This window comes from Callorhinus ursinus, unplaced genomic scaffold (genome assembly GCF_003265705.2).
Source record: "Callorhinus ursinus isolate GAN/ISIS: 27379988/994484 unplaced genomic scaffold, GSC_fseal_2.0 scaffold32, whole genome shotgun sequence".
Taxonomy (NCBI): domain Eukaryota; kingdom Metazoa; phylum Chordata; class Mammalia; order Carnivora; family Otariidae; genus Callorhinus; species Callorhinus ursinus.
In genome coordinates this window covers 12,885,459-12,906,563 of record NW_027397094.1, presented here as the reverse complement: position 1 = coordinate 12,906,563, position 21,105 = coordinate 12,885,459, and the positions used below count along the sequence as shown (strand labels likewise).

The window sequence follows — 21,105 nt, the reverse complement described above, 5'->3', positions numbered from 1 at the left end:
AACAAGGTCGAAAACCCCTGAATCACTGATGAGGAGGGAGAGAGGTTTATCAAGAAAGGAGGTTACAGGGATGTCGGCTACATAATATTAGCAATTGGTGAATCGGTGTGAAGCGTACGTGGATATTCTTTGCATTGCTCTGGCAGTTTTTCTGAAATTTGACAGTGGAGGCCTCAGCCCTAACCTGCTCTATTCTACCAGATCCTTGGCACTCAAAAGTCTTGCTATTTTCTCAGCCTAACTTCCAGACGACTCTCCCTCCAAACACGCACATTCTGGCCTTTTTTATTCCTTGTTATTCCTTTACCTTTTGTTATTCCTTTACCCAAAATTATCCGCCTCTTTACTCACCTTCACCTGCAAAATCATGCCCATCCTTCAAGGTCCAGCTCTGATATCTCACGAAAATTTCCCAGGTACTTGCAATAGATTTTTTTCCAGTCCTTCATCAAACTGCATTAGTGTTAATGTACACTCTATCTAGATGTCTAAATGGGTGTCTTATTTATCCTATTTCTGTCTATCGTACCTAATGAATGTCAGTGAATTGATTTTTAGGTAATAAAAGATAAATATTAGATTATAATTAGATAATTGAATTCAGAACTTTGGTGGTAAGATCGGATTGAATTTTGACTCAGAATAGATCTGCTTTCTAAAAGCTGCTTAACATGTTAAAGATTTAGGCACTACGTACAATTGGTAAAGAAAAAACATTTTCTTAAGAGTTACAACTATATGTAAACATTGTATAATGGTATGGAATAAAATGCACATTGTAGGACATTTTCTAAAAAAAAAAAATAAAATAAAAGCTGCTTAACAGAAGTAATTAAGGATATAGGTGACCTTTCATAGGCCACATCAGAAAAATCGAAAAAAAAAACTCACAATATTCATCTGCTTGGCCGTGGTTTTGTTTTCTGAGTCTCTTATTTAGGTTTCCCCTAATTGTGACCTTGCAGTATTTCACAAAAGATGGGACAAATCCAATTGTCCCTATTTGCAATTCAGGCATCTCCCCCCATCTTATACAGTCCAATGAAGAAATCCTAATTTTTTCATTCAGAATGTCTCCAAATCCCATTCCCTCCCTACTCTAGCATTATTCCAAGAATCATTTTATCTGTAACACTGCAACCTCATCACATCTGGCTTTTCCTGACTCTTCCTCTCCATTCTTGCCCACACATTCCATTTCTAGATGAATCTCCCTTGAATGTTACCTTCAAGGTTTGCATCTCTTCTGTGTCACCCTCACATCTGTCATCACAATTCCCATATGCTCATTCATCTCCCTCTTTAAACTCTTACGCAATGGTTTTCCCTGACCATCCAGTTTAGCACAGATTTTATTAGTTCTTACATATATTACTTCTACAACTAAACCATCAAACTATTCCTCCAGGGTATCACATCTAATATACACAAAACCCATCAAGATGTTAGCCAGAAATCCCTAAAGAGCAGGTTAAAATTAAAAGAAAGGTGGAGAAATGGACTCAAAAAGAATGAAAGGGAGCACACATTTCTAGAGGAAAATAGGATTAAAGAAGCTGTGGTTGGAGAGTTAAAAAATGATCCCCACTGCTGTTCAGAACTGGTTTTTAAGTGTTTGGAGACCACTTAACCCCTTTGAAGAGTTTAAAATATAAAGACTTTTCAGAGGAAAGTACAGATTAAGGGGCTCCTGGGTGTCCCAGTCCATTAAGTGTCCAACTCTTGATTTTAGCTCAGGTCTTGATTTCAGGGTCATAAGCTCAAGCCCTACATTGGGCTCCACACTGGGCATAGAGCCTACTTAAAAAAAAAAAAAATACAAAAACGCTTTTTACAAAATGTTAGTGGTCTTGTGTATGCTGCTTCAGCTTCCCCAATTTCCCCAGGTTAAGAAAATTAGCAAGACCTCACTCTCCGGTTATTTCAGTAGGGAAAAAAAAGTTTTGGAGAACACTGCAAAAAACATATCCTCTTAATTTTACCAGACACTGTAACTAGGTTGATAAAACATAATAGTTCAGGTGACTAGATGAAAACTTAAGTCAAATTCTGGTAATACCATGAAATTCTCAAACTCTCCAGAGGAGCTGGGAAGAAGGGAGGATGGGCAGGAAGGCAGAGAGGCCCAAGAGTGTAAACCTTGACTACAACAAAGTTTGGAATCATTCTCTGCTAGAGCACTGTTTCTGTAACAGAAAAAGTCGGTTGTATTAGAAGTTCCTTGAAAAACAAGGTTTCATGCTCAGGCAAGATTGAGAACAGTAGGGTTAAGGAAGTTTAGCCAGATATCTCTTCACAGGCCTCCTCAGTTTTTAATATGCTAACAACGAATCTCTGCAGAAAAAAAGTGCTATATATGGCATATATATGTGACAACTCCCAAAGCATTTCCAGGAACCAGTATTCTAGAACTTCATTTTGGGAAGCACCGTTCTACAGATTTTAAAACTCATCCCTTAGAAGTTAAATAAATTTCTGTAAAAATAAAGCGTCCCCCCAAAGGTGCTTTTAAAACTATACATTTGAGCTTTTTAGGCCTTAAAAATTATTGTTTTAAGACAGGATTGTCTCTTGGTGGAAAGTTCGTTAAGTGGGGCAAAAAACCCTAATTACCGATTTTTTAAAATGGGGAGAGAAGCAGTGGTTCTCAACTCAGATGCATATTAAAGTCACGAGACCATTAAAACAAGATCGACATCCAAGTTTCACCCTAGACTAATTAAGTACGACTTTTGGGGGGGCAATAGCTGCCCCACCACTAGCACCACCAGCATGGGCACGCTACGAGTATTGACTATTGTTGTTAACAATGCCCAGATGATTCCAATGAGCAGTGGGGCAGAGTACACTAAAAGTAAAACTCCAACGAAATTACAAGTCAGGAAAAAGTAAAAAAAGCCGCTGGTAATGGTTCCACATGTTAAAGAAAATAATTTTTTTTCTTTAGACAAACCTCCAAGTCATAAATATTCACGCTCAGACTCAAGCAAAATAGTCTATAGTGTATATACAAAGATAAAAAAATACCTACCAAATCCTGTGTCTGATTAATGGACTTTTTAATTTTTATAGGTATAATATTTCCCTTTTTTGGTATGTCAATTAAACCCCTTCTGGTAATACAGGCTGGAGATGTATGTTCCAGTCAGTCATCGTATACAGAAATGAACTAAAATTACTTAATCTTTTAGAAACAACATCAAGGATTCACAAACTATGGCATTTTATTTCAGAGCCTTTGCTTACATTTGTACAATATATTACATAATTCTTCATTGTTTGCAGATCCTAATATATACTTTATAGCTTTTATTCTATAAGCTTTTTCTTCAACGTTTTGCTGTCAACAAATCTTTACAGTCCTGTACAAATTTGAATAACTTGAAACCATTTTCAACAAAATTAGTTACTGTAAGCACACACTACAAGACTGAAAATGCTTTTCTTAGAAAAGTTGAATGTAAAGGATTCTGACACGTTAGCATCTACAACAAAACGCTTCGAAATTCTCACATGTCGTATTGCCAGAAAACAAAACATGCCAGCCCCATCCAAAAAAAAGTACACAGAACTACAATTAAAACGGTAAAACAGTCTGTACAGTAAAGTACTGTGTATTAACAGTGCCAGGTATTAAATAGCTTGAATGAACACATCGCAATATACAAATGTCTTACAACGGTGTAGAATTAAATACAAGTGCCAAACAGAACAGAGATTGGAATCATACAACATAAAGTCAATACAAGTGAAAACAATTTTGCGTTCATTTTGGATTTTATACAAGGCATTTAATTTTATAGGCCTACCACCCCGATTAGCTATTTATACTTAAAATAACAACCATCCTTTTGAGACAGTTCATATCAACAACCTTGAACCATACTAATACAGTTTACTTGTTCCTGAAATCCTCTTGTTGTAGCTCATAATAAAATAAGCAATACAAATGAATTATCTGTATTTAAGGAAAAAGAAACATTTACAAGAAAACACAAAAATATAACTGTTATAATTCATTATGAATAAATATACACTTTGAACTGGCTAAGTACAATCTTTATACATTGTTTAAGATTTAATACAGTTTATTAGCCATTTTCTTTTTTCACACAATGTATTATATCAAAATTAAAAAAAAATACTGATTTATAGAAAAATGGCAAAGTACAGTAGTTCCATTCCAATTTGAAGGGGCATGAAAAGCCACTGCAAGACCTTTTAGCCTAATTCAAACCTGTAAACATATTCAGTCTTTTTTAAAGAGAATCTTTAATATTTGGTTACCAGGACTGATGTCTAATATCCTGTTAACTGCAGGTTTTGAATTTATTACATGTGCTTGACTTATACAATTAAAGCCACCCTAAGGTGACTTGCTTTAAAAAACAATTAGCTCGTACAAATGAAAATAGGTTCATATTTTTTCATAAATAAATGGAAAAATATCAAATGTTCCAGCTTTAACAAAATACAAGGGAATACATATACAGTAAGTTATCTTAACATGTTCTGGCCCACCGAATAACTATGCTTACTGTATTGTCTCTACAGGCAGTGAAAAGCCTCCATTTGCCACAGTGGAAGGCCTTCAAGTTACCAGACACACAATTCCCAGACAAGTTGGAAACAATTATTGCTTGAGGAAAAGCAGTTCATTGTACTTTTTCTTCATAAAAAAAGTGCACTTAAGTGCCAAGTCAGCTTGTCAAGAAACAATTTTTAAATATAAAATAGTGCTTGTCTGATTTTTTTTTGTGCCACTGTGCAGTATAAAAAAAGACGTGGCCCTCAACAGCCATTAAGTGCAAAGTGCTTTAGCAAGTCCTGCTGTCACCTGCACTCAACTGACATTCCGTTCTGGGATGCGCTGGACATTGACGGCTCAGCTAACGTTAACATAACAGCAGCTGTGATGGAACTGGCTGAAGGGGAGGAGGACGACGAGGACGTGGCAGCACCTGGAGAGGGAAGGCCGGACCAGAGGCTTAGTAAACGGACACACAACCGCAGACAGACAAACAACGCCGGTCCTCTCAACCAGCATGCTGTGGTATTCCCTAAGATCACTTAGCTGACAAGAGTAGTCCGTGTGTCCCAATACCTACCATGCTGTAAAGAGAGGAAAAACTAGTGGATCTCAAGAAGCTAGGCCATGCCAAACTAGAGAGTTCACGAGAAAGGACAGATCAGGGAGTGCTGCTCCCGCACGGACCAGTCAGGAAGAAAACAAAAGCATGGGCCCGGTCTACTAAGACCAACAGGAAAAATCGGTAATCCACCCAAAACGCGCTTCCCTCCTCCTAATTCCTGCATCTTCCTGTGTTGGGAGTTTCTTAGGAATTTAAATGGTGATGAGAACGGAGGGCTAATTGATCTGCATTCTCCTGCACTCGTTTACAAAGCAAAGGACACATTTGTTATTTTCCTCAGGGAAATTCTCGCCTTGTTATCAGTATTTGGGAAAAAAAAAAAGTTTCCAGGAATACATGCACAAGGTAAAAGAAATTCCTTCAGTACAGGAATATAAGGGGGAAAAGCAAATCTTCTGATCAAAAACCCTCCTATGTCCTCCAAATAACCCTTCCCCATTGTTACCAGTTGCTTCATAGTCTTTAACACTCTAGAATAGGGGCTGGCAAATTATTGCCCCCAGGCCAAATCTGGCCCACCTGCTTCTGTTAAGAAACATTTACCGGAACACAGCCATGCCCATGTATTTACATCTTCCTACGGTAGATTTCACACCTACAATGGCAGGGTCAAGTTGTTCTAAAGAGACCACTTGGCCAACAAAGCCTCAAGTATTTATCATCTGCCTCTACAGAAAATGTTTCCAACCCCTGTTCTGGAGGAATGTTATCTCCAAAGCTAGAGATATGATATGCAAATTTAACACGTGTAGCTACAACTCTACTTTAAAAAAAAGGTGGAAGCATCACAGTATAGTGTTTTGACTCTTGATTTTTTGTTTTAACAGTTAACTATCTTATGAGACTGTTCCATAGCCATACATATACAGATACCTCTTTTCCTTTTCTTTTTTCTTTCAAAATTTTATTTATTTGAGAAAGAGAAAAAGAGAAACAATCGGTGGGGAGGGGCGGGGGGAGAGAGGGGGAGGGGGGACGGGGAGGGGGAGGGACAGAGAGAGAGAGAGAGAGAGAGAGAGAGAGAGAGAGAGAGAGAAGCCAACTCCCTGCTGAGTAGGAAGCCGGATGTGGGGCTGGATCCCAGGACCTAGAGATCATGATCTGAGCCAAAGGCAGGCACTTAACTGACTGAGCCACCCAGGCATGCCCCCTCTTTTTCTTTCCAAAGTTGAATAGTATTCCATTATATTTATGAATTGTAACTTCTTCAATCCCTAGTCTCTTCCTGTTAACAACAATGTAATGAGTATTTTGAGCATTTTTTAAATTTTTTTAAGATTTTACTTATTTGATAGAGAGCGAGGGAGTACAAGTAGAGTGGCAGGCAGAGGGAGAAGAGAAGCAGCCTCCCCAGTAAGCAGAGAGCCCGATGATGCGGGGCTCGATCCCTGGACCCTGGGATCGTGACCTGAGCCAAAGGCAGACGGCTTAACCAACTGAGCCACCCAGACACCCCAATTTTGAGCATTTTAAATAAAATTTTAAATGTCTAACTTTTTCTTCAATGTAATGTTATCACAATTTAAAATAATTTCTATCTGTTATAAATATTACAACAAACTTCTTTATGGTTACTATTTTTCCTTGAGACCTATTCTTAGAACTGGAATTAGCTAGTTCTCCAAATATATAGTCAAACTGTTTTCCAAAATAATTGTGCCAATGCTTCCAGCAATGTATATGAATTTCACTATATTTTCCTAGCACTGCTTTCAGTTATACATTTGGGGGGGGCTAGGAATAGTATCATATTTGGCTTTTCTTTGACAACTAGGATAGTCATTTTCCTACTGATATATTTTATTTACCTGAGAGAGAGCAAGAGAGAGAGAGAGCATGAGCATGGGGATGGGGAGGGCACAGGGAGAGGGAGAAGCAGGCTCTCCACTGAGCAGGGAGCCCGACGTGGGGTTAGATCTCAGGACCCTGGAATCATAAGCTGAGCTGAAGGCAGACGCTTAAACCGACTGAGCCACCCAGGCGCCCCTTCCTACTACTGATACTTCCATAGTATTTAGGAACTGACTTTTAATGCTAACTCCCCAGAGAAAGCATCCATTTATCAGAATCACTTACTATAGAGAATCTGTGGTGACCACATATACGAAACACTGTTTTAGAGGAGCAGTTTCTGGATAGACCTCTTACTACATAAAAAACACTCTAAAAAGGCTTGGATGACTTTAAGAGTAAGGAGCTCTAGCATAACCCTTTAAATAGTATGCTTATTATAATTGATTTTTAATCATTTTTAGATGGTTATATATCAAAAAGAACCCTGATCCCCTTCCTTTGACAGAATGTTTCTGTATATACTTCCTATATATTAACATTTAATTTCTTTTCAAATTACTCCATAACCCAGACTTTCAGCCAGTGCATAAATTAAAAAGCCTAGACAAAAGGTGGAGAGAGTTATTGGACTTATCGCAACAGCAAAAGTGGGAAGGAAAACATTGCTCTGAAGAAAAAGAAAATGAAAATCAAAGTGCTTCAGAGAATGGGAGCAGTGTCAAAGGAGGAGGACTGGAGAGGCAAAATCATAAGCTTGAAATGACACTGTCCCCTCCCTCCACCCCTAATGTCCGCTTTCTGCATTCACTACAAAACTGTAAAACGTGAGATTTTCCTAGGGTTCCCTTTCTCCTAGGGTCACCTTCTCTACCTCCTCTGCTTCCCCACCCTTTCCTCCACTTAATCAGCTTTAATCCAGCTTCTCCATCACCACAGCTCACGTAAATGCTCTTGAAAAGGTCACTTTCATTCCCTGTTTAAAACTTTCAAATAGTTGTCCATCTCACTTAGAATAAAATCTGAACCCTTCATCCTTCCCTACAAGGCCCCACGTGATTTGGCTTCTGCTTACCTAACTTCTGTCTCTTATCACTTTCACCACAGTGGTTTTCTTTCTGCTCCTGAAAGGCACCAAGTGTATCGCCCCTCCTTGGAGCAGCTGTTCTCAATCTGGGGCGATTTTGCCCCCTAGAGGATATCTGAAAAATGTCTGCAGACATTTTTGGTTGTCCTGGGGGCGGGGGGGGGGGGGGGGGGGCGGCATCCAGCGGTTGGAGGTCAGAATGAAGGATGCTGCTAACCCATCCTACAGTGCACAGAACAGCCCCCACAGCAAAGAATTATCTGGCCTAAAATGTCAATAGTTCCAAGTTTAAGAAACTCTATCTTAGGGAATACTTGCTGCTTTCTATGCCCAGGACTCTTATGGACTGAATTGTGTCTCCCTAAATTTCTCTGTTGAAGCCCTAACTTCCAATGTGACAGTATTTGGAGATAAGCAATATATTTCCTGTTGTTTAAGACCCCAGTCTGGGGTACTTTGTTGATGGCAGCCCTGGCAGACTAAGAGAATTCTTTTCCCTCAGATTTAACTTCCTCTGGTCATTCAGGTCTCAATGAAAATGTCTTGACCACTGGTAATCTAACACAGCCCATCCATTCCCTGCCTTAACATTATTCTCTTCACAGTGCTGTTCACGATCTGAAATCTCATTTGGGTTTTTTTTTTTTTTAAGGCAGATTGTAAACTCCACGAAAGTGAACGTTGTGATTTGAGACAATTGTTTTTCTTTAGATAAACTTTTTCCATTTTATAGATGAGGAAGGTAAGGCAGAGCAATTAAAGAACTTGCCCAAAGATACATAGACATAAACTCACATGAGTCTAAATGCAGTCATAAACTGCCTTGTAAGTAAGATTAATACTTACTTTCTCTCTCTTTCTTCTTTAAACGCTTTCTCCTCCGATCAATGGAAGCTACTTCAGATTTTAATGACAGATAATGTTTTCTGATTTCCTGAAGTTTTTCTTGAAGAATTGTGATACGTTCAGCACTTGTCATATTTTCCAGGTCCGCTGTGAATTTAAAACTTTCATCAATATGTATTTTTGAACAAAACTGTAGTACATAAAAGCATATAAGTATGGTTGTAGAAAAAGGTCAAATAAACTAAAAATAAGGCTTGTGGGTATTTGTTTCCCTGAGATTTTTTTTTTTTCCCCTAGCCTAGAACATAAAAAGCTATGTCTATATAGGAGCACCTGGCTGGCTTAGTCAGTTGGGCAAGCTACTCTTGATCTCGGGTAGTGGGTTTCAAGCCCCACATCGGGTAAAGAGATTACTTAAAAATCTTAAAAAAAAAAAAAAGAAAAGAAAGCAAAGCAAAGTTATGCCTATATATGCCTAGTACATAATACACGTATGGTATCCGTTGAATGAATGAATGTGCAGAATTAAAAACCTTAGGACCTAAACACGTATGCTAAAAACTCAACATTCATATACAGTATCACTAAAAACCATATTTAGAAATAAGACTAGAGAGACACCAAAATGTAAAAATCATAATATAGTTTTGAATGTCAGGACTGTGGATAAATTTTTTTGTCCTCTTTTTAGATTTTTATGAGTATGTATAACATTTTTTTATGTATAACTTTTAAATTGTAGTAACATTTTAGCTAAATCTAAAAAGCAGTTTTCAATTTCCTAAGAATATCTCCATATGTGAGAAACTCTGGGATAATCTTTTTCAAAAAGTCTTTAGTATGGAGACTTCTCATATAAACAAAAGTATACAGAATAATAATGCAGTCCCACATATCATCATCCAGCTTTAGTGATTAGCAATTCACGGCAAATCTTGTCTCAAATGTCTAACATCCTGTCATAAATATCTAGTTAATGTTGGTATTTGCCTGAATTGCCTTGAAGTTTTTCTTTTAGGAACTTGTTCATTCAAATCAAGATCCAACTGAGCTCTCTACACTGCAGCTGGTTACGATGTGTCAAGTTTGGTTACAGCCTCTTTTTCAGGGTTATTAGCCTCAAGAGTTACCAGGCTGAAGTTTCTTCCTCTTAACTGTCAGTTTACTAAATGTCACTTACACATCTGAAAACTCCATTTGTAAACTTTGGGTAATCGATTACTGGGTTCCTTGAGATCAGGATCCTTATCTCCATTCTTTCCACATTTTCCTGGGGACTGTGTCCTTGCAGGAGATTTGGTACTGTGAGATTTCATTCCAGTGGAAACTGATTTGACTGGCTGAGTCTTAGTTATACTTTCCCCAGCAGAAAGTTCTTCACTATCACTACTGTTTGCTGAAAGAAAAATAAAAAGAAAAGCATTAGTAAACAGAAAAGTAACAAAAAATTTGTCACCAATTTTAGTTAAACAATTTAAAATTAACCACATGAATTCATTACTAAAGTAAATACCTTGCTTTATAGACCCTGCCTAAAGACCTGGAAAGTCATCATGTACAAATACAGCAGCATCTCAGTTAAGGGAAACAAAAACAAAACCAAAAAATTCTTACCTGAATTGCCAATAATATTTTTTAAAAAAAACATTCAAACTAATCTTCCATTATACCTGGTAGACTGTCAAATGTATCATAATTACATATTTGAATGGCTCTTTATTCTGTTACTATTATACAGCATTTTTTTTAAATGACTCATTATAGGAACTTAAATTTAATATTTTAGGTTGTATACAGATCATGTTCACGTAACACTTTTCCTACTCCTCTGGCCACAAGCAAACAATGATAGATAATCATGAAATTCAATAAAAAATAGTTTGGGTTCCCAAACTCTAAACTTCGATGTGTATGATGATTTTCTCCTCAAGTAACTCCTACATCGTAGCTTGTTGACTAAAATAAACCATCAGTTCGACTCTGGTAAATATATTCGGTGTGAAGATTTCACAAATCTATGTAAGAACTATGTACATCTGCCTCTGCTGAGTAAAGCCTCAGTCCTTCAATAAAAAGGCTTAACCTTGCCAGTTTACCATGTGAATAGGTGATGGGATTGATACTTCCATGAATTACCGCTTTCTGGATACAAAGTATTATCTGAGATTCCATGAGTTGGCTCCACTTTACTAAATTATTCTCAGAAAATGGTTTCCTCATCTGATTTACCAAGCCTTTAGCCCAATCATTAAAATGGAAGAATACAATTAACTACAACTGCCACAGAACAGTTATAGAATACCATCAAATTTAACTGCTGTACCTCGAAATTGTAGGAATACATTAAATGACTTATTGAAGATGAGCCCTCTTAGGAAATGTCATTTAAATGGTAAAGTCTTGTAGACAAAAGTATCACTGTGTAGTAACACTTTCAATATCCTGTCGGTTATTCCAAGTAATTGGTGATCAATTTGACATGTATTTATTCTTTATTTAACAACAGCTACCCCCCAAAAAAGCACAGTTAGGCTCTCAAAGCCTGAGAAGTATTTAGACAGAAAAGGTACAGAGCAACTCCTCCCACTGTGGTGTTTGGAGAATGGAGAAACTCCACCACTCCTTTACACACATCTTAAACGAATCCCCTCCCAATCCCACCACTGCTGCTCTGGAACCCCTGGCAACTCCTAGCTAAGCCACCCAAGGCTTGGCCCCACTCTGATGCAGTGGTCTGCCTCAGCCTGGCTTTCATGGCCTTGCTGAGCACAGCCGCCCGGGGCCCCGAGGGACGCCATATTCACCGCCTGGAAGTCATATGGGCTCAGCAGAACCTCGGGGAGCTGGCCGCATAACCCTTTTCTGCACTGAAGTGCAGCCAAGCCGGCCGATAGCAAAGGTCAGGCAGTGGAGGTGGCAGGAGTCTCCTGGAAGAGCAGCAGGAGGTCAGTGTGGGGCACCTGAAAAAAAATTCTTTACATATTTTCTGCTTCTCACTTTGTCTACAAAAGAGAGATAAAATGTGCAGCTCTCAGGAGAAATACAGTATATAAATTCCTGTTGGTCAACAAACAGAGCCATTACTAAAGTTAAATCTTTAGTATTGTATATAGCTGCTCTTGGGACACATAGTTTGGGGTACCAAAGATAAAAGTAATAGACTGGAGCTGTTGGAATTACAGCTCTAAAGCTATCTTGATTCTTCTCTTCCAGTCTGATTTTGCCTTGAAGAGTTACAAAGCAATCAATTTCATTGTAATAAAAATAATATATAATTGAAGCATTTTCAATTATATATGGCACATATAATGATGACAAGTGGAAAGAACTGTGGGACATAAAACTAACAAAGATGTTGAGCTTATATTATATTGGCTATTAATTTAAAAAGGATTACCTGATCATTCATCAGCAATCAATACCACTGCTGAATATCAACACCAAACTGCTTAATCCTAGAATTTACCTAGGATCAGAAGACTTCTGTGTGACTTTTTTGAGGGCAGAGACAAAATCAAAATATTTAACTATCCCATATCCTGAATACCCTTTTCTTAATGGGGGGAAGAAAAAACATATCCGCCATTATTTTTATATTTAAATAATGAGAGGTTTCACACTTACTGCCTTTTCCCTTTTTTTTGTTGTTTACCACTGTTGCTTTATGGCTTCGCTTCTGCTTTTTTGATGAACTTCCTCCTCCCTGAGATTCTTTCCCTCTTTTCTGACCTGTACAGGCTACGATGGGAAAGAAATTATTAAGTAACACAAAATAAAATCAAACTTTCCTAGGTATAAATTAATGCCACATTTTAGAAGCATAGAACAATTCCGAAACCATGCATGTTCTTTATGAGATTTATAAATTATCATAGAAATTACTGTAATTTTTAGAATTATCATTAATGTACTGAATTACTGCACGTAATAAAAGAGTTTTAAAAAAGCAAATAAAGTATGCACATCCTTCTTAGAAAAATCAGATATAAACTAAAAATAGTTCTCAACTTAGTACTGGGAGTTTATGAGTCTAGTAATTCAAAAACGGGTAAATGCTGAAAATAAAAACTGAAATTTGTTAAAATTCAATAAAACCATAATAAATATTAAGATTTAATTACAGGTAAAAATATTGATATAATATTAATTTTAAAATAATATCATCATATTAACGGGATAAATTTTAGTAGTAATTCACACTTAGTTATTTTATCAATTTATTTATTTCAACAATGACTTCACTGCCAGGGCACTGGTTAATGCATATAACATTTACAAATCAAGCATAGTAATTCTAAGAAACTTTTCATCTTCTTGGTAGGAAATTATCCCGAAACATCATAAATGTCTCCCTTTTCTTCAAAGACTAGCCTACGTCCTACATCTTCACTAAGACCTTCCTTGATGCCCAGGCTTCATGACTTGACCACTACTACTTCAAACGGTAGTTTCAGTACATTTTTCTATACTATTATAACTTGGTCTTCAGCATCTGCTGTGTTTCTGTGTATTTCTAAATTATATGTGTCATCTACCAGACTTCTTCAGACATTCAGAAAGTCTCATCTCTATTCAATATAATGTCAGATACTATAATGACATGATATAAATATGATTAAAAAAAGTCATGTTTCCACTAAGAAATATTTCTTAGTCCTGTTACCAATGGTAAAATCAGTCTTGAGCATAGAAGACATGGCTTCCTTGGTCAAAAATGGAATAGGCTATTAACTATTTTGTTTGCAACTTCCTAGAGTTTTTTAATTACACCTTACTGATCACTTTTCCCAATGCTATTTTAAAATAACAACTTAAATGAGGGGCGCCTGAGTGGCTCAGTTAGTTAACCGACTGCCTTCGGCTCAGGTTATGATCCTGGAGTCCCGGGATTGAGTCCCACATCGGGCTCCCTGCTCAGCAGGGAGTCTGCTTCTCCCTCTGACCCTCTTCCCTCTCGTGCTCTCTCTCTCTCTCAAATAAATAAATAAAATCTTAAAAAAAATAAAAATAAAAAAGTAAAACAACTTAAATGAAACATAAAGGTGATTAAGATAACGACTATATTGAAGCACAGAGTCTTAAAAATAATTGCCAGACTTCTCCCTAAAAGAGTATTAATTCTGAAGCTCTCAGCTGCAAGAAATAAAAAGCTTAATGTAAGCTAATTGGAGAGAAATCCTAAATCTAAATTGTAAAATTTACATTTTTACTTTTGATATAATGTGAATTTTAAGAAATAAAGTTCTTAAAATGAGGCCATATGAAATGAGTGCTTAAGAACTTATTTCTAAAGAGAGATCAATTCTAAAAACTATTATATGCTTTGATTTGATAAAGCAGATGGCCTCTGTTACCCTAAATTTGGGAGTACTTCTCAAGTTGAATACTTTTTAACCTGGTCAAGATTAAGATTCTAAAGGGCAGTGCTAACTTAGTCTATCAGAAGACAAGCTCTTGCATCTTTTCTTCATGGCACACATACTGTCGCTGTATGAATGTGAAAACACAATGAAGATCCCAATTGAATTGCAACTATATTTTTCACTTAATATTTATTTTTTTAAAAGAAATATTTTAAGTCAAGATTTGTGTGACAATAATACATCAATTATATCTCAGTAAAGCTGAAAAAAGAAAAAAAGGAAATATTTGTATGAGAAAACTTGGAATTAATTCATTTGAACTCTATCACATCTCCTTAAGTTCAGCTAAAAACATCAGCAAGCATAATAAAAACTGCATGTTATATAAAATACACATCCTATCTTTATAATGGAAAAGTATGTTTCAAAGCCACGTGTCAGCGTATATTATATTCATTTGAGGACACCTGAATGAAATGGTTTATAAGAAAAATGATGACAGAAGTATAGCTATGGCAAAATCAAAAGGCACTAATCCTTTCGGGAAGTACTAATTTGAATTTCCACTTTTAACAACTGCACGGAAAATCAAAAAAGTATTACTGTAGGTTATTAACATACACATTGGTCCTTCAATTTGGAAGCTATGCATCTAAGAAAGCATCAAATTCCTTTACAAACTCACACAAGTTAGTCAGGCTTGAAAATCAGTTTGACACGGTTGTCTGAGGAAAGCAGTGCCTGGACAGTTGGTTGCTCCAAACCCCTACATACAGTATTTGGTTAAGGGTGGAGGGGTCTGTCAATAAATCAAAATGTTTGTGAGAAACTGCACATTACAATCGCAAAAACAACGTTACAGAAATATATTTAAGCTGCTCATGCCATACAGTCAACCAGTGTATAATGAATTTTCAAAAAGGTTTGGGTTTGGTCCTCGGTGCATTTCTAGCCTGTGTTCTGATCCACTATGAAATGTAATAGACAGCTCAAGCAAAGGACATTAAATCCTCAAGCTTTTCAATTCACTCGCTATTCATTACTCAAATTACCCTTCAAATTTCCATTTTTACCATGTTCACACAAGTACTTCACTTAAACACCTCACGTTCTAACAAGAGACACCGTGAAGCCCTTGAAAAGGTAAGAAGGGCAATGTGTACTTTTTGCTCCTCACCTTTGTCAGGCTGTTCTGGCTCTGGCTGATTACTACTGCTGGAGCTCACACTTGCATCAAAGCCGGCCGGTGAGCTGTTCCCTTCCGACTGGAGGTCTTGGAGCTCCCCCGCGACACTATCCACCTCAATTGTGCTATCCGTTTCACTCTTGATACTTCGAACCTCCTCCTGGTTTGGAGCCAGTGGCTCTGATACTGTCACGGAGGACTGCTGCCGACCGGCTTCTGTTACAGTGACCGAGGAAGGCGATTCAGGTGTAGTAGGAGGGGTATTGAGCACTGAATTGCTGCCACTACTCGGAAATTCTGCTTTTTTGTCACTGACCTCCACTGGTTTTTCCTCAGCAGGTTTACTATCAGCACTGGCTGGAGGCGGTGTTTCGAGCTCGGCACTGGGTGAGCAGCTCTCCTCCTCGGCCACAGTCTGCAGGGACCCCTCTGCCGGCCCCTCTTCTGGGGCAGGATGGGGCGGGGAGGCTGCTGCCTCCGTGTCAGAGTCTGAAAAAAGCTCCTTCAGTGTTTTTTTAGGCCATTGTCCCTGAATGCTTGACCAGACGTCTTTTCGATCTTTAGCTCTGCTGTTCTGAAGTCTTTCGTCAGAGTTATTTAAAAGTTTTATCCTTTTTTCTGCCACCTCTGAAAATCCTGAATAGAAACCAGTTGTCCGTAGAGATTTTCTCTTTTCCTCCAAACCGTTATATTTCTTAGTTGGCGTCATCTTTGTTTTTGATTTTTCTTCTTCCTCTTCATCTGAAGAGCTGTTGCTACTGTTCTCTATGCAAAGTGATTCTTTGTTCTTCGCCTTATCCTCCTTTTTGCCAGGTGATCCGGTTTTTAAACATTCCTCTGTATTGCAATACCTTCTTTTACCACGTTTTACTTGTGGCTTTGAAGACTTCTCTGTGGTGTCCTTCTTAACATCCTTTCTCTTTTTTGTGATTTCATCTTCTTCTTCATAATCAGTATCTTCAGATAATCCTTCCATATCTTTTCTTAATCTTTCTGGAGATTTTGACACTGGTTTGGATATCGCCAAATCTGCGTGGACTTTGTTTTCTTCTAGCAAAGACGAACTGTTTTGTTCCTCTTTTGCAAGAAGATCATTTCTGGTGTGGGTCAAATGATCAATCTTAGAGTCTTCTTTGCCATTGTTATCTATGTCTTGAGCACCAGTCTCATCCTCCTGCTCACTGTCTTCAGCAGAACTTTCAGAAGCTAGAAAATAAGATGAAAAACTGATGAGTATGATAACGACACTAGCAATGTCTTCCCTGTGCAAGGCAGTTTAATATATCAGCCCCTGTGGTTATAGCCCTCTTGGGTTGCTAGGTTTTATCCCCATTTTGCAGGTGAGCAAAAGGAGCTTTGGAGAGGGAAGATACACAAAGATGGTAATGTTTTATACTGGGAAAGTGGCTGTACTAACACTACTGTGTACTTTTGCCAAAACACATCACACTGTAAGCATGAAAGTTGTGAATTTTATTGTTTGTAAATTATACCTCAATAAAGCTCATTATAAAAAAGAAAGTTCTCAAATTTATGAGTAGAATATAACAGCGCAGTCAGGACGCAGTCCCAGGTCCAGGTAATTCTAACTTTAAAGTCTGTATTCTTGGGGCGCCTGGGTGGCTCAGTCGGTTAAGCGTCTGCCTTCGGCTCAGGTCATGATCCCAGGGTCCTGGGATCGAGCCCCACATCGGGCTCCCTGCTCAGCGGGGAGCCTGCTTCTCCCTCTGCCTCTGCCTGCCTGCCTACTTGTGCTCTCTCTCTCTCTCACTCTGTCAAATAAATAAATAAAATAAAATCTTAAAAAAAAAAAAAAAAGTCTGTATTCTTATGAAATTGTAGGCTTCATTTTCAGTGTAGCAATGATTATTCAAAGATCTGTGAAGAACGCATTTCCACAATGTTTTAAAGAACGACACAACTAACTTAAGTAACTGATGCCTTACATAAAAATACTTACAGAATTTATTTCTTAAAAATTCATTTTAGTAAATGAATTCAATTAAGTGTAAAAAATAATTGCCAGGAGGCCTGGGTGGCTCAGTCAGTTGAGTGTCCAACTCTTGGTTTCTGTTCAGGTCATGATCTCATGGGTCCTGAGATGGAGCCCCGTATTGTCGGGCTCTGCACTCAGCAGGGAGTCTGCTCGAGACTCTCTCTGTCCCCCTCCCCACCACTTGCATGCACTCTCTCAAAATAAATAAATAAATCTTTAAAAATAATGATTGCCTTTGCTATGATTTTAATATAACATTTACTGAGAAAATGCTACATGCCAGATGCTTTGATATGCTTTGTATAGACTGTCTGATTCAGTTTCACAATAACCCTAGGAGGGGCATGTTATTATTGACCCCATTTTATAGTTTAGGAGACTGGGATTTAGAGAGGTTAAACTACCCCAAAGAGCTAGTAAAAGTCGAGATGAAATCGAAAACCGAAGTCATTTGACTCCTGAATTTAGAATCGTAATTACAAAACTATGTATGTTCTTTAGCTAAGTTTCTTAAAAGTAAAAAATAATTGACACAATTACGACAGTTAAAAACATTTAAACTTTTCTGTATAACTGATTTTTTTTAAACGGATATCAAAGCAATGTGTATATATGACTACAAACAAATGTAGACACATAACAGAAAACCAACAGCTCTTCTTTCTCCCTCAGCCTGCAAAGTCTCAATACTATTTCTTCAGATAGTATATTATTAAGAGATAATAAGAGTAACTATTTGTTCACTTAGGAAGTATAGTCTGCAACGAGCAGTGAGGATGTTTTCTTATTAATACTCCCATCTCCTGCCATACTTTCTATATATAGTTATCTTTAGTTAATTAAATATACTATTTGTAATGTACATAAATGTGATTCACTGCAGAAATAAATAGCCTTGATAAGCTTCCTTTCTCATAGAGCTGTTTATTTTTCCAAGTTTCCAAAAGTCCTTCTTTTCTACGTTATGTCTTCCTTTTGTAGGCCTTTCACATTTCTTTCTTTTTTTTTAAGATTTTATTTGTTTGAGAGACAGAGAGAGACAGAGAGAGAGAGAACACGTGTGGAAGCACTGAGGGAGAGGGAGAAGCAGACTCCCCACCGAGCAGGGAGCCCGACACAGGGCTCAATCCCAGGACCCTGAGTTCATGAATCGAGCCAAAGGGAGACACTCAACCAACGGAGCACCTGTGAAAAGCCAGGTGCCCCTTTTCACATTTATTTCAACTGTTCTGTAAAGTCAAGCACTCCATCCAGTTCCCTTATTCACCAAATCTCTCTGTCCTAAAGGCCTACTTTCTACTCCATCCAGGTGGTTGCTCTCTGGGTCTGCTCTAACAGCCATCATCCTAGAATTCCCTTCACCGTTTTCTCTTGACAGAGACCCACTGTTAAGTGAACTGCCCATCTTCCTCCTTCTTAGTTTAGTCCCATGGGTTGCAGCACATCATCTAGTACTTTCCTGAAAAAGGTACATAGCAGATATTCTTCATCTATATGTCTAAATACATGCTAACCCTCAAACTTCATTGTTTTATGGGTAGTTTAACCAGGTACAGAATTCCAAGTTGAAAATTATTTCCCTTCAAAATTCTGAAGGTACTTTTGCTTGTGTTAAAAACACTACTTTCATTTGTCTTCTCATCCTTAGTGGTGGTTTTTTATTCCTGGTGTTTTATTTATTTATTTTTTTAAATGTTATTTATTTATTCATAAGGGAGAGAGAGAGAGAGAGAGAGAGAGAGAGAGAGAGAGAGAGAGAGGCAGAGGCAGAGAGAGAAGCAGGCTCCCCGCCTGGTGTTTTAAAAATTCATAATAATGTACTGGGGCATGGCTCCTCCTTCACTAATTTTTCAGGTGTTTGATAGGTTCTTTCAATATAAAGATTCAATGTCCTGGGGCGCCTGGGTGGCGCAGTTGGTTAAGCGTCTGTCTTCAGCTCAGGCTCAGGTCATGATCCCAGGAATTGAGCCCCCCCCCACCATCTGGCACACTGCTCATTAGGGAGTTTGCTTCTCCCTTTCTCCCTCTTCCTCACCACCACCCCCACCCTGCCCGCTGGTGCTCTCACACACACACTGTCTTAAATAAATGAATAAAATCTTTAAAAAAACAACATAAAGATTCATTTTGTCAGTTCTGAGGATTTTTCTTCTTTTAGGGGCACCTGGGTGGCTCAGTCGTTAAGCATCTGTCTTCAGCTCAGGTCATGATCCCAGGGTCCTGGGATCGAGCCCCGCATTGGGCTCCCAGCTCAGCGAGAAGCCTGCTTCTCCTTCTCCTACTCTCCCTGCTTGTGTTCCCTCTCTCGCTGTCTCTCTCTTTCTGTCAAATAAATAAAATCTTAAAAAAAAAAAAAAGATTTTTTTTCTTCTTTTAGTTACTTGGCAATTTCTCCACCCACCCAAGGATTATTCCAGGATGACCCTGGTGATTGATATGTATATGGCGGGGGGGCAGGAGAATATACCACTGTATACACAGTACTCACTAAGGAGAGAATATAAGAATAAGCACTATATATATAATATAGCACTAAGAAATGAGCTACAAATCAATAATATAGTTGTGAGACAGTTCATAAGAAAACCCTAGCTGAGTTTTTTCTTGTTCAGTTTTTCAAAATCCAATTGCTTTTAAAGTTACACATATAACCAGGCATGCTGTTTCCATGGCTTCTTGATTCCTCAGGCTGACCGATTCTAGAAGTAATGCTAGTGTCTCTCTCCCCATTGTAAAAGACAAAGATATAAACATGCGTATACTCAAACAGTAGTATGTGTGGTTACTTGTTAATTTCTTCCCCTCTAATTTCACTATTCCTAGAATGATACTCGGTATCACTCATCTTCTAACATTTCCATCACTGCTTTCTTATCCTTTCTGGAAGTTTTCCTCAACTTCAAACTCTGCTTCACTGAATTTTAATATCAGTTTTTATTTCAAGTTTTTCTTGTTCTTTGTTCCCTTTTCCGTATATCCTGTTCTTGTTTTACAGATGCTTACAGGTTCTCTGAGATTAATAATAACCAGAGATAATTAATAGTTTATGTTTGTTACCTTTACTATCTCTCTCCTCAAGGGTCATTTCTTCTGTTTGTTTTAGTTTCAATCTTTTATGCTGGAGCTTTCCTTGATTATTCACACTGAAGGATGACCTGCTAAAACTTGACTGTGTTGTGGTAGGGTTTCTTAGCAGATAAGCTTTCCATTTGGTGATTCATCAGGGATCTAGTTTACTTAGGGGATCCCTAGTACTAAAATGTGGAAGATTATTCTCTAGAGACATTTAAAATTTCTCCACAGAATTCTAACCATCACGCACTCTCTTGTTCTGTCCCCAGCCCATCTCATGCCAAAGGGATAGAATCCTAGCTGTCTGTGTTCTACACTTGAGGTGGAACTAATGTGAGGTGGACTCACATTATTTTTTTTTAATTTTATTTATTTATTTGTGGGAGAGAGAGAGGGAGAGGGAGGGAGGGAGAGAGCAGGGTGAGGGGCAGAGGGAAAAGCAGACTCCCGGCCCAGGAGGGAGCCTGATGGGGCGGGGTGGGGGTGGGGTTCCATCCCAGGACCCCGGGATCATGACCTGAGCCGAAGGCAGATGCTTAAATGACTGAACGACCCAGGTGCCCCTCACATTATTTTCTTTATATATACATGTACATATACATATGCATTCA

General features: G+C 38.1%; 1 protein-coding gene across 6 annotated transcripts in view; it reads right to left on the bottom strand.

Annotated features, from left to right (window-relative positions):
* Window positions 1–3,206: 3,206 nt before the first annotated feature.
* The window catches only part of ARID4B (AT-rich interaction domain 4B), a 139,256-nt gene continuing 121,357 nt past the window's right edge, over window positions 3,207–21,105 (bottom strand). For 4 of the 6 annotated variants that reach the window (XM_025850799.2, XM_025850801.2, XM_025850802.2 and 1 more), the window contains 5 exons: window positions 15,418–16,632; window positions 12,502–12,615; window positions 10,058–10,273; window positions 8,878–9,024; window positions 3,207–4,961 (listed from right to left, as the gene is read on the bottom strand). In XM_025850799.2, the coding sequence (XP_025706584.1) occupies window positions 4,834–4,961; window positions 8,878–9,024; window positions 10,058–10,273; window positions 12,502–12,615; window positions 15,418–16,632 (1,820 nt within the window). In that variant the 3' untranslated portion in view covers window positions 3,207–4,833. Of the gene's footprint in view, window positions 4,962–8,877; window positions 9,025–10,057; window positions 10,274–11,681; window positions 11,838–12,501; window positions 12,616–14,164; window positions 15,040–15,417; window positions 16,633–21,105 lie in introns of those variants that run through there. The other 2 variants (XR_012374309.1, XM_025850805.2) reach the window with 2 other exon arrangements.